This window comes from Convolutriloba macropyga, chromosome 15 (genome assembly GCF_964194025.1).
Source record: "Convolutriloba macropyga chromosome 15, txConMacr16.3, whole genome shotgun sequence".
Taxonomy (NCBI): Eukaryota; Metazoa; Xenacoelomorpha; order Acoela; family Convolutidae; genus Convolutriloba; species Convolutriloba macropyga.
In genome coordinates, this window is record NC_134482.1 from 873,020 (window position 1) to 887,688 (window position 14,669).

Sequence of the window (14,669 nt, forward strand, 5' to 3'; positions counted from 1 at the left end):
ATATGAATTATACGGAAGAAGGAAAGTCTTTTGAGAAATAGCTCTGCGTATTGCCATTTCACCAACTGTTTTGTATAGATGAGTTGAGCGCGCTTTAAAGGATGTCAGAAACCATTGTCATTCGTTAGCATCCAAGCAGGACAATCCATGGCTTCCATGCGTCTTCATGGAAGAATTTCTAACCTTTGAGAAATTGTTATTTCAGAAATGCAGTTATTGTACGGTAAAAAGTTTGGATGTTCCTTGCCCACTAGATAATTGAAATTTGTTTCCGATTGTAAAAAATGTGCTGAGACTGCAAAAAAAAACATCCTTTCTACTTGTCATTTTTCGCTCAATCAATTAACAATTCTTGTCGATTTTTTTTGGTTAAAATTCTCTGAGAAAGTTTGGCCAAAAAAGTGAAAACGGAACAAAGGGGTAAGTGTCTAGGACTCTCGCAAAACATCCTATACTCAACAATAACTGACCACTGAGTCCTTAAGTTTTTCAAAAACCGCACAGTAGTTTCTTTGAAGCTGCTTTTTCTGAGGCTGGTTTGGTAGTAGTAGTAGTAGTAGTAGTAGTAGTAGTAGTAGTAATAGTAGTAGTAGTAGTAGTAGTAGTAGTAGTAGTAGTAGTAGTAGTAGTAGTAGTAGTAGTCAAAGTAGTAGTAGTGGTAGTAGTAGTAGTAGTATTAGTAGTAGTAATGGTAGTAGTAGTAGTAGTAGTAGTAGTAGTAGTAGTAGTAGTAGTAGTAGTAGTAGTAGTAGTAGTAGTAGTAGTAGTGGGGGACAAAATCCAACCTCACCTCCACGTGGTGTCCCCTGGGGGTAGGTCATGTGCTGCGGCTCTCCGCTCACATGGTCGAGCTAACGAGGCACTGGTCTTCTAGTTTGTGGCGCAACTAGTCGTATCTCAGCCTTCAAACACCAAAGCAATGAGTACATTCAACCATGGCCCCGAGTCCCGGGTAAGGGGTGCTAAGAATCTCCCGAGGAACCAACTCAGAATTGCAACTTTAAACGTCAGAACACTGACCCAAGCCGGATCTTTAGAGGCTTTGAAAATGGATCTGGCGCAATACAAGTTGGATATTCTGGAAGTGCAGGAGACGAGATTGCAGGAGCAAGAAATTGATCTCGGAGACCACAAGCTCTACCTGTCTGACTCGTGGTTGTCTGGTGTAAAGTTGAGACAAGGAGGAGTGGGCGTTGCTGTAAAGAAGTCATTGATAAACAGCATCGTAGAACAAGTGGCTCTAAGTGAACGTATTTGCTACGTCAAGTTCGCGGCTCGGAGGAGAGCCAATCTAGCTGTTGTTGTCTGCTACGCACCTACGAATGAAGCTAGTCTCCAAGAGAAGGATTTGTTTTGGAAACAACTTTCAGACCTAGTTTCCAGCTTCAAACATAGGGAGCGTATTTGTGTCATCGGTGACCTCAATGCAGAGCCTGGACACCAGTTGAATGACACCATGAGCTGCAGAGGCCCGTTTGGAATGGTTGAAGAAAATGAAAACTCGGAAAAGTTGTTATCATTTTGCACTTCACACAAATTGCTCGTAGGTGGTACATGGTTCCAGCATCGACAAGTGCATCGGTACACCTACAACCCTCCCGATCCGAGTTGTCGAAAAAAGATGCTAGATCACATTCTGTTTGCAGAGAGATACAGAGGATGTCTGACGAATGTGAGGACCAGAAGAGGGAAAACCACAATTACCGATCATGAACTGGTCATTGCGGAAGTATCTATGAAACTTTTGTCTAAAAAGCCATGTTTCACGCCCAGAATCAGTTCTGCAAAGCTGCAAGATGAAACAACGCGTGACTTATTCACGCAGGAGGTCAAGTTACATCTTGATAAGAGCGGCGATTTCGAGAATACAGAGCAGTCTTGGGACAATTTTCGAAAAGCCCTAAACCAAGCAGCAGTGAAATACCTCCTTCCGGACAAGCGAGTGAACAAACCTTGGATTTCTCCAGATTCTCTGGAACTTATCCGGAAACGAGCTGATCTACAGTTGAAGAAACACAGCAGCGCGGTGGCGTTGTTAGAGTTCACAAACTGCTGTATGGAAGTCAGAAAAGCTCTACGTGCAGACAAACGGGCATGGCTTGAACGCAAAGGCCAAGAAGTGCAGAGCTTTGCGGACAGAGGCAACTTGAAGGAGGTTTTTGGGGCATCACAGCAGATTTGCCGAAACTGGAGTCCCCAGTTGACCAAATTAGTTTCAAGCACTGGCGTCAACTTACGGACGAAAGAGGAACGACTTGAACGCTGGACGGAACATTTTAGTCAACTCCTGAATCCCTCAACATCCAGTTGCAGTACGAGATTGGATCCCGAAGAAGCAGCTGAAAGCTTGTCGATTGACCTGAGCCCAATTCGATTTGAAGAAGTGCTTGAAGCTGTCCGCAGGTTGAAGAATGGCAAGGCAAGTGGACCCGATAACATTTCCTGTGAGATGTTGAAAGCACACAAGGGTATTGTCGAGTGGATCTGGGACATCATAGATAAGTGTTGGTCGACGGAAGTTCTGCCCGATGACTGGAAGGTAGCAGAAATTGTCCCATTATACAAGAGTAAAGGAAAGAGGTCAGAGTGTTCGAACCACCGAGGGATCTCTCTATTGTCAGTACCAGGCAAAGTGTTCGCTTCCGTTATTCTCAATCGATGCAAAGAGTCAGTGGATCGCGTCTTAAGGGAAGAGCAGTGCGGCTTCAGAAAAAGCAGAGGATGCGCCGATCAACTCTTTGCCCTGCGTCAAATAATCGAGAAATCAATGGCGTTTCAATTGGATATTAGCTTTTGTTTCATAGACTTTCGAGCGGCATTCGATTCTGTCGATCGTGAGCAGATGTACCAGATAATGAAACACTGTGGTCTTCCGCAAAAAGTGAAAAACATCATAAGAAACAGCTATGATGGATTCAAATGTCGAGTCAAAGCCGAAGGTGAGAAAGGACGCTTATTTGATGTCAGAACGGGCGTTAGGCAGGGTGATGTGTGGTCCCCAATCCTATTCGGCCTTGTCATCAACTACATTTTGGCTAACTCGGTGCATGGAGGATTAGACATTGGGAGATTGGTGGCTGACTTAGATTTTGCTGATGATGTTGCTCTCGTGGGGTTCTCAGACAGTGAGGTGCAAGAAAACCTACATCGAATCGAGGCCCTTGCGGAAGCCGCTGGTCTGAAGATTAATGTGGCCAAAACAAAGAATATGGGCGTAAAATGCGACAGCCCAAATGTTGTTGCAGTGCCTAGTATCCAACAGAACGTGGAGATACTCACTGGAACACATAAAGGCAAACTAGGACTCCTGGCAGAGACATCTAGCCAGTCACGACTAACCATCAGCACGGAGGTGCTGCTGGGAACGAAAAATAAAGCGGGCTGGTTCGAAACACAAGATGGCCGGAAGCTAAGATTGAAAAGCTTAGCGGTGGCTAAGCCAGCGTTGGTAGCTTCACAACAACAATCTGCGGTAGCAGATTCAGAGTCGCTAGAAAATGAGAGTCGGTCAGTGGTGGCTGACCAAGAGTCTTTAAGATGTCAGAATTGTCAGCGGCAATTCAGTACAGTTACCGGACGCAAAGTGCACCAAACAAGATTCTGCAAAGCCGGTTTGTCAAAAAATGTCGTCGACAAGTCAAAGTTCGAGCAACTAGAGGCGAGCCTTACCTGTGACAAGTGTGAAAGAAAGTTCAAAACAGTCAATGGCCGAAAAGTTCACCAATCGAGATACTGTGACAAACCTAAAGCAGTTGCCACACGCGTGTTTTCCTGCAAAGTACAAGATGTTCTCGGAAACGAGTTTGAAAACATAGAAGCGTTCAAGTATCTCGGATCATATGTCAGCCTCAAGCATGGAGACCTGCAGGAAGTCAATTGCAAACTTGCAGAAGGTAGACAACGGTTTGCTAACTTCCAAAATCTCTGGAAGAGCAAGCAGCTCAGCGTGCACCTCAAGTGCAATTTGTACAAAGCACTCGTTTTATCAGCCGTGCTGTACAGCTCAGAGACTTGGACTCTTTCGAAATTAATGGAGAGAAAACTTGAGAGTTTCCACTGTGGTTGTCTTCGGAGAATTCTACGTGTGTCATATCTGGAGAAAGCAACGAACGAAGAAATTATGTCAAGATCACGAATGCCCCAACTATCCACGATGATCATGCTCAAACGGATAAAATGGTACGGACACATCCAGAGAATGGAACCAGGAAGATTAGCCCGCAGTGCCTTCGATTGGGACCCGCCCGATCAATACGTCCATGCTAGACGCGCTCCTGGGGGGCAACGGAAAACGTGGATGAGTCAAATCGAAGGAGACTGTGTACGAAACAAAGTATCGTTCACCAGATTGCAGGAGAAAGCAGCAACCGGGTCAAAGAATGCCTTCAACAATTTCGTCGTACAGCACTTCACAGAATAACCAAACAAATAACTCTTCTTGTTTTGTTTGTATTTGTTGCCAACCGTGCCTTTATTTCATATTTGGAATTAAAGTGTTGAAACAGTAGTAGTAGTAGTAGTAGTAGTAGTAGTAGTAGTAGTAGTAGTAGTATTAGTAGTAGTAGTAGTAGTAGTAGTAGTAGTAGTAGTAGTAGTAGTAGTAGTAGTAGTAGTAGTAGTAGTAGTAGTGGGGGACAAAATCCAACCTCACCTCCACGTGGTGTCCCCTGGGGGTAGGTCATGTGCTGCGGCTCTCCGCTCACATGGTCGAGCTAACGAGGCACTGGTCTTCTAGTTTGTGGCGCAACTAGTCGTATCTCAGCCTTCAAACACCAAAGCAATGAGTACATTCAACCATGGCCCCGAGTCCCTGGTAAGGGGTGCTAAGAATCTCCCGAGGAACCAACTCAGAATTGCAACTTTAAACGTCAGAACACTGACCCAAGCCGGATCTTTAGAGGCTTTGAAAATGGATCTGGCGCAATACAAGTTGGATATTCTGGGAGTGCAGGAGACGAGATTGCAGGAGCAAGAAATTGATCTAGGAGACCACAAGCTCTACCTGTCTGACTCGTGGTTGTCTGGTGTAAAGTCGAGACAAGGAGGAGTGGGCGTTGCTGTAAAGAAGTCATTGATAAACAGCATCGTAGAATAAGTGGCTCTAAGTGAACGTATTTGCTACGTCAAGTTCGCGGCTCGGAGGAGAGCCAATCTAGCTGTTGTTGTCTGCTACGCACCTACGAATGAAGCTAGTCTCCAAGAGAAGGATTTGTTTTGGAGTCAACTTTCAGACCTAGTTTCCAGCTTCAAAAATAGGGAGCGTATTTGTGTCATTGGTGATCTCAATGCAGAGCCTGGACACCAGTTGAAAGACACCATGAGCTGCAGAGGTCCGTTTGGAATGGGTGAAGAAAATGAAAACTCGGAAAAGTTGTTATCTTTTTGCACTTCACACAAATTGCTCGTAGGTGGTACATGGTTCCAGCATCGACAAGTGCATCGGTACACCTACAACCCTCCCGATCCGAGTTGTCGAAAAAAGATGCTGGATCACATTCTGTTTGCAGAGAGATACAGAGGATGTCTGACGAATGTGAGGACCAGAAGAGGGAAAACCACAATTACCGATCATGAACTGGTCATTGCGGAAGTATCTATGAAACTTTTGTCTAAAAAGCCATGTTTCACGCCCAGAATCAGTTCTGCAAAGCTGCAAGATGAAACAACGCGTGACTTATTCACGCAGGAGGTCAAGTTACATCTTGATAAGAGCGGCGATTTCGAGAATACAGAGCAGTCTTGGGACAATTTTCGAAAAGCCCTGAACCAAGCAGCAGTGAAATGCCTCCTTCCGGACAAGCGAGTGAACAAACCTTGGATTTCTCCAGATTCTCCTGAACTTATCCGGAAACGAGCTGATCTACAGTTGAAGAAACACAGCAGCGCGGTGGCGTTGTTAGAGTTCACAAACTGCTGTAAGGAAGTCAGAAAAGCTCTACGTGCAGACAAACAGGCATGGCTTGAACGCAAAGGCCTCAAGCATGGAGACCTGCAGGAAGTCAATTGCAAACTTGCAGAAGGTAGACAACGGTTTGCTAACTTCCAAAATCTCTGGAAGAGCAAGCAGCTCAGCGTGCACCTCAAGTGCAATTTGTACAAAGCACTCGTTTTATCAGCCGTGCTGTACAGCTCAGAGACTTGGACTCTTTCGAAATTAATGGAGAGAAAACTTGAGAGTTTCCACTGTGGTTGTCTTCGGAGAATTCTACGTGTGTCATATCTGGAGAAAGCAACGAACGAAGAAATTATGTCAAGATCACGAATGCCCCAACTATCCACGATGATCATGCTCAAACGGATAAAATGGTACGGACACATCCAGAGAATGGAACCAGGAAGATTAGCCCGCAGTGCCTTCGATTGGGACCCGCCCGATCAATACGTCCATGCTAGACGCGCTCCTGGGGGGCAACGGAAAACGTGGATGAGTCAAATCGAAGGAGACTGTGTACGAAACAAAGTATCGTTCACCAGATTGCAGGAGAAAGCAGCAACCGGGTCAAAGAATGCCTTCAACAATTTCGTCGTACAGCACTTCACAGAATAACCAAACAAATAACTCTTCTTGTTTTGTTTGTATTTGTTGCCAACCGTGCCTTTATTTCATATTTGGAATTAAAGTGTTGAAGCAGTAGTAGTAGTAGTTCAGGCTTCTGCAATGCACAAGTTGGAGCACACTTATCGCTATAAAAGAAATAGTTTCAAAATTGGGTTGCAGTTTTTGCACAGGCAGCAAACTCTCCAAGTGCACATGTCAATTTCGTTCGACTTTTCAAAGAACAATCTCCAATAAATTTTACTGAACCGATATTTATAATTTTGTTGTCTGTAAGATCTAAGTGGTTGTTGACAATATTATAAACATAGAAACTTCTCGGCCAGATATTTTCGTCGATTTTTAATAATCGTTTTTCGAAAGGTTGATTTCAAATTTCGCTCCTTGTCTTGTCCGATTAATTTTGTTCAAACGTATATATTTTGCTATGACATGTTGTACTTATTGTTTATGAAATAACATATTAGTAATAAGCTATGAAGTTCGAAGTAAAAAAAATAGAGGTTGAGTTCTCAGTTTGATTAAACGTTCCTTATATGTGAGAGAAGAACCTCTTATCTTTTTCGTCTCTTTTTGGATTCTTTCGCTGAGTACTAGATCGCATTTGGACGGATGCAGCACTTGAGAGGCGTAGGATATGATTGGTACAATGTAACCCTTGTATGCGTTCAAATTAGCTTGAGGGAGAGTTTTGTTGTGAAAATTTCTTCTGAGACACCAAAGTGCTTTAAGAGTTTTCGAGGCGCGTGTGCTTGGGTTTTGATGCCAAGTGAGGTTATTACAAAAGTTTGTTCTTCAGAAATTTTGGTTGTTTCGGTACACAAATGTTTATCTCTTCAAAATGCATTCCATGTATACATCTGTCTCACTAAACTGCAAAGATCCTTCAGGGGGTCGGAGAGGATGACACAATTTTCTTAGATGCGGATTGAAACTAAACAGGTGGTGGACTGAGCCCAAGAATGATCACACTTCTTTTGAAGGAATCCATTGTGTCTTAATAACATTTTATATTATTTTTCATAAGTTTTTACATCAGGGTTCGCACTTTTTTTCTTATCGTTTCAGATCGCTGCATGTAACGTTAAATCCCAGTCACTTATTCTATTTTTTTGCAAAAAAGCAATTGGCTGATTTAATTTGTGAATTTGTACTATCTAGCTTTCTTAGGTTTTTCGTATCGAGATTCATATGATGATCTTTGTCTCTTTTGCCACAAAGAGGATATCGTCCAAGAAGCAGTATGATTATTTAGGCCAATTCCATCGTTATTGCCTTCTGAAATTTGGCAGTTATGTCCGTCGGTTATATATCAGCATAATCCGGTTTCAATTTAGTTTCTGCTTTTCAAATCATCGCTTAATATTCTAAAAGCACAATGCCGTAGGAAGAGGAGGTAAATTTTTCTAGCTGTATTTCTACACAAACACTTAGAAATTTATTGTTTTTTGAAAGAGTTCTAGTTTATTTGACTGTTTTTTCCGAACCACTTGGTTATATGAAGTTCAAATCCGTGCTTGCTGACCTTTTTCGCGTATGTCCTCGATCAAGCAGTTTTTTTTTCGATTCCAATTTAATTTTCATCTCCGATTCTATCAGCAGTTTTCCGTTCTATTTGGTAGCGAACTGTGAATTTTTTGTGGAAATCAGTTTTGACGGCATAATTCTTTGACTTACCATTGCTACTATTTATGTCTATAAATTCATACGCTAATGATGAGTTTAGAAATAAGTATTTTGGGTTGATGTACAACTTTAGTGATTTGCGGCTCCAATGACATTATTTTTATTTTTACGCTTGAGTTTCGGTTAACGGAGTGAATAAAAAATTCTTGATTAAAAATTCTCAGACTCTGCTGAGATTTTACCTATGTCCTCTTTATTTCGAAGACAAAATGAAAATTAAGCAAGATGAAACTCCAACTTGGAATTACATTCCAGTCAACGTGATACATGATGAAGATCCAAATTTTAGGAGCACATGTGAACAAGAAATTACGAAAAACTAAAAAAGAGACAAAATATGAGATATTACTGAGCAGATGAATAGAATTATGAGAGAATAAAGAACTCATATTAAACAAGTTGATGGTTGAAGGTCGCATAAATTTTGGCTGGTGAAAATGCTATCAAGGAACTTTTTTCAACCTGAATATTTTTCCTCTACTTGGAAAGAACTTAGAAGAAATCAAACTATTATATTTGATAGAATTACGATTAATAATGTTAGTTCAAGTCTTCATTTTTTTATTTTTTTGAAAACTTGAAAACGGCTTAATTCTGTTCTATGAAACGTTAGTTCAGTCTAAAACACATCCAAAAAATTCTTAGACCCAAATGAGTTCAGTTCATGAATTAGTTTCAGTTTAGTCTGGTTTTCTCCATTTATAGCATTCACAAACAATTCGCTAGGTTCATTTTTCCCTCGTGTCATAATCCCATTAAATTAAACTATGAAAATAGTGTGTTTGTATAGTTATTATCCGTAGCTGGTGTAAATTTCTGTGAACAAATTTTGTGCAGAAGAAGAAATTTTCGTCCGCTTTGTATGAGCCATTTGTTCCGATGGTCTGTTTTTCTCTAGTGAATTCTATGATTTTATTTTAAGTGATTCTATGTAGTTCTACAGTAACGTTGTATTCAATTATGTCTAAAGATAATGTGCATTTTGACGCTTAAGCTTAGAGCCAACAGCTTAGGATGTACCAGTAGATCTTTGTAATCAAAATTTGCCATAAGTTTTCAAACGTTTGTAATTTCTTGCACTCTTTCAGAGCTTCTAAAATTTTTGATTTGTTCGTCTGTGAGAATTGAGAAACGTAGACCAACAAAAGATTCTGCTGAAAGGGTTTTTTTTCAGTTGGAAAGGCACTTAAAACCCTATTGTAGGATGCAGGGAATTGTTATAACCAGATATTGTAAGTTAGAGAATTTAGGTCAACTTAGACAAGTTCATTAGGTGTTTGAAATAAGCGTTCTTTCTCAAAGGGTTATTGTATCGAATGCGCCGGGGAGGGTAGTTGAGTGATATATCTTAAACAAACAAATTAATGAACAAAAGCATATCGCTCTGTCGATATATTTCGTTTAATTAGCAAATTTGAATTTGTGCATCAGACTAAAAATGAAATGTGTGATTTAAATATAGAAGAAAACCAGAGATCAAACATTTGAAGTGAACTAGATATTTTGAAGAGAATTGGAATTTCAATTTGCAGTAACTAAAAGTTTGATTTTGAATTCGCAAATTAGTTGGCACCAAAAACCTGGTACTCCTCAACTCATTAAGTTATATTCATCAATGAACTCTGAAAAATTGTGGAGATGTTCCCCTGATGATTTTCCATATATAATAGGGATGTGTGACCGGTTACACCTTTTCGATATGAGTTAGTCAAGTAAAGTTTTGTTGATTTAGAGTAAATAAAAAGGCAACTTATCAGGTTTTCGAAATACCTTGGGTACATAATTTGTCCGACCCCTCCCGGGAGGGGAAAGAATTATTGGTTAATAACAAGTCAACGATGGGGAGTATAATTTTCACGCCAATCAGACCACCCATCCCCGGGTACTAACACCGGAAGTAGTGTGGTTTGAAAGTTTTTCGGCGTTTTAATGTGTGAAATATGACTGTTTGAGTAAAAAATAATGGGATTAGTCAGTCGAAATGGCATGCACAAATGAAATAAGGTTTTTGCATGATCTTGGTAAGGGTTTAGAATGTAAAATGGCGATTTTTGAGAATACTGGTAATTGTCACAAAAAAGTAGTTATTGCCTAAATTGAAATAGTTTTTTTGGAAAAGTTGAAGTGAGATTGACCTGAAGTTTGGGGGATAGAGTAATTTGGGTACGAGGAATCCAATTTTGAGGTCATATTAGACCCCGCACCAACCTGCACGGTACTAGCGCACGTCCGTGCTGCGGAGTGTAAAACTTGAATTGCTCGTGGAGCACTGGTAGTATCCCTATGATTTTTGGAGGGTTAAGGTAACTTTTCAATGGCTTTCAATTGGTGCTATTTTAACTTCTGGGTGCGACCGGAAGTCGGTGCTTAGGGATAACTGGAGTGCCGAAAACCGGAAATTAGCCTTTTTGAGTGACCGAATGACTTTAGAATGGTAACAATATGATAACCTGAGACAATTAGTGGCAAAATATGCCCACCCCGATCACTTTTCCCGATCTAGGATTTTTCGTGTTTTGGCTGACACGACTCCTTAAGAATAATCAAATTGCAAACGACTCGCAATGCCTAATCCGTAGGTCACGAAACTCGGCAGGCAAATTGATGGCAACCTGTATTTACTAGAAATGTTTACCCGAAGACGTTTTGAACACTACCTCGCGAGTTATTAAGTTTGAGTTTTGATGTCATCCGCGATGTCGACAAAAAGTGTGCGCGGTTATTGCTTGTGTTCTAGTGGGAGTTTGGCCATGAAATTTTGTGGTTAGGTGCAAATATGAGAGAACTTTCTATGACAACAATTTGTTTTATCAACTTGACCCTTCATCTTGGATGATTGACCGCTGATTGACCCCTAGAGGTCAAATTGTGAGCTTTTAGGAATATTGGACTTTTCGCAGTTTTTATGTGGGGAATTGCATGAAATGCTGTGAAGACTTGGAATAGCAGTTGCTCTTAAGCGTAGAGTTGAGTTTAGTCATTCATACAACACGTGATTTTTGACGGGGATTGATTGCATCTAGTTAATTTGATAGCGCAAATAGAGGACTAAGAACTTATCAGAGTAACGTTCCATTTTTACTAAGCAAACACTGATTGACATGTCAAGTGCATATATGCGATAAAGCGGAGTCGGTTTGTTTACATATGACTCCAAAGGTTGTGTACTAAAGATTGAACAATGTTTGGTAGCAATTGAATGGCAGAACGAAATTTGATATTGGTTTGTTTGCATAGCAAACAAAGCCATCCTACAGAATGAGACAGATTTCAAGTGTAAGTTGCAATGTTTACTTAAGAGATTAAGGTGTGTTTGCTAAAGATAAGAGCTTATTGGTTGAGTATAAATTGAAGTGACACACAGAGAGATGAGAGATAGTTGAAGCAATTTGTTGAGACACAGCAGAAGTTCGGACACAGGAGAGATTTTTGCACAAGCGAGAGAAAGTATTGGGTTTAGTGGGACTAAACTTTAAAAGCTAGTGTGAAAAGCAGAGAGGAGACAGAGTTAAGTGAGACTGAACTCTAAAAGCTTGTAATTGCAAGACCAGTTGGGACACTGTGAGCGTTTTTGGTTTAGTTCATTTTGGAAGTGAACCACGGGTTTTATTATTATTATTTGAATTACTATTATAAATTTTCTTAAGTTTGTCTTTTCCTTTGATGTGCAAGTAAATTTCTTACATTTGTTATCCATATAATTAGAATTGATATTACGAGCCCCATTGTGAATTAACTTATTTAAAAAGGCAATCTAATTCGCAACAGCATACAAGAGTGGAAGAGGGGAAATAGCAGAGTAACAAAGTAACGCTTGCTTCACCAATTCAAAACCTTTGGTTATTTTATTTGATCGATCTTCTGGGCGACAGAGTCCCCTCACTGTTGAGCCTAGCAGAAATTCAGAAGACGACACCTATTAACTCTCGTGGTAAAAATACTATTCCGAGTGAGATTTAGGTTGATTCTTAACCCGAGATCAAACTGCACATTTGTTGGTTTCATTTCGAATGTTAACATAGTGGCTGTCTTTGTGCTTTTTATTTTTAGAAGCATACATTTAGTGGTGTTTAGTTGCGTTTCGTTTTGGGAGCATCAATTTCGCATACTTATAGCACAGTTTTTAAGATGATCTTCATTTAATGCAATAACCAAAGTACAAAAAGTTTGACATATCGACAATTCAACTAGTAAATGGGTTATGAACATAGAAAAAGGACCAGTCCCCGTATAGACACTTTTCAAACTCTGTTAATGGCAATAACTGTGCCTGATGTCTCCAATTTCATTAAACATATTGCTCTCTTTTGTCTCATTAGAAGCTTAGCAGTCGCAATTGAAACAATTTGATCATGAGTTACTTTGTGGGCAAATTTATCGAAGACCTCTACGAAGTCGAGATACAATATTGTCAGATTTTCTACGTTGTTGTCGTCGTAATTCTGGTATAGTGAGTCAAGATAGAACAACAACTGTAGCGTTTCTGGCCCGTACCTTCGAAAGCCAATTTATTTTTCGTGAAACCGGTGCCGGCAGAACTGTACAAAATATTAAATATCGGACGCTCAAAAATTTTTGATACAAAGCAGAGTAAGCTGATTGGTTGATAACATTCAGTTTCTGACTCATTACCTCTTTTCAACGTTGACGTAACCTGATCGATTTTCGAGTTTTTAGGGAAAAATCTTTCTCTTATGATTGTTTGGAGCAAGAAAAGGATCTACAGCTTCCAAAGTTGTTAGATATTTTGGCAGATTTAAACGCTCTAGAAAAACCAGATTACTGCTTCACATAGTTATACCCTATTATCAAAAATCATACAGAAATGATGATCACAGTTGAAGACATTTCTGGAAAACCGATGGTACAATATTGTTTTTGGGATCATTTTAAGCGTTTTGGGTGGACAAATTGACAACGAGGGAACCTTTGGTGACTTGCGTACGCATCGTAGACTTTTTTAGTTTTTCTGAATCGTCCATTTTGAAAAAGTTTGTTTATAAATGTTCCAAATCTTCGTTTGTCATCTTCTTTGTTTTAAGTGGTTTTGGACAGGTCAAGATAAGCTAAATGCTTTCTTTGGCAACCAATTCTCCATCCAGTGTGAAGTTCAGCTGCAGACCCCAATTTTAGAAGAGCTGACCTGCGTTTGTGCCATTTGGAATATGATTATTTACATGGCTGACGATTCATTTGTACCATTTTTAAATCAGGAATTTGTTTTTAGTGAAGCGTAAAGGATTGAAAAGACTGTAAATCATAGCGTTTTTCCCTTAATGCTAATCCGCTTTTTAAGAGGCGTATTTGAATTGTAGAGTTTCGTTATGAAATACATTAACTGTAAAATTGACCGGCCCACAATAGGCACGATGTTTGCAAAGGAGAGCCTAACAGTAATGAAGATCGATGTTGATATCCGTTTTGATAGTCTAATCAGATTTGTTTCAACAAATGTTTTGAAAACAGCATTTTACCGAACTGCTTAAAAATCCGTATTTATCCCACTGTATAAAAAGGGATATCCTAAAGTTGCTGAAAATTACAGACCAATCAGTTTGCTGCCAACAATAGGAAAATTTATTGAGAATTTGCTTCAGAAAAGAATGCTAATTTTTCTGGAAAAATTCAAACTATTAAACGAAAATCAATTTGGGTTTAGGCCAAAAAACTGCACTGTTGAAACCTTGGTATCTTTTATTGAGAGCGTCAGGCAAGATTGGGAGGATGGTATTGCAGAAATTAAAGCTGTGTTCATCGATCTCAAGAAAGCGTCTGATACATTTAAACATAGTATTTGTTTGGACAAACTAAACAACCTGGGATTGAAGGGTCACATGCAAAAATTTTTGAAATCTTATCTAAGCAATGTGTAAATTCAGGAAATGTATACTCAGAAGTCGATTATGGGGTAAAGGTCGATTATGTTGCAGAAGTCGATTATGGGGTAAAGGTCATCGCTAGATTCGAACCTCTTGGACCTATTGATGACCTGTCGAGTAGATTTGTTATCGTGGTATAAAATTTATACCATATGTGTTGCAATCAAGTGTACATCCTACTCTAGAACAATTTATTATTATGATTATTACACGTTTTTCTAACCTATAGAATGGTTTGTTTCATCGGATTCCAGCACATCGTAGCATGGCTTGATGACCATTGCCTCGCTCAGACTTTCATTCAACTCCAGAAGAGCAATGTCATGCCAAATCCATAAATGTCTGGTTTCCGGATCTTGATAGACGAGAAATCTGAAAAAGAGCAAGTGTGCGTGATTTGTACTACATTTTTATTAGTCTTCCGTCTCTTTTTCGACTTTTTTTGAAAACTTCGTTCATTTTTAAACTGCTGTGAAAAAATCAACGCAGTTAAAAACGCTTGAAATAAATAAGGATTCAATGGCATTTTCTCTCCTCCCCATTTATGG

General features: G+C 39.9%; 1 protein-coding gene across 1 annotated transcript in view; it reads right to left on the reverse strand.

Moving 5' to 3' along the window:
* Positions 1-14,339: 14,339 nt before the first annotated feature.
* The window catches only part of LOC142354541 (coagulation factor IX-like), a 42,665-nt gene continuing 42,335 nt past the window's right edge, over positions 14,340-14,669 (reverse strand). The window contains exon 4 of the mRNA XM_075406858.1: positions 14,340-14,493. Within this exon, the coding sequence (XP_075262973.1) occupies positions 14,340-14,493 (154 nt within the window). The remainder of the gene's footprint in view (positions 14,494-14,669) is intronic.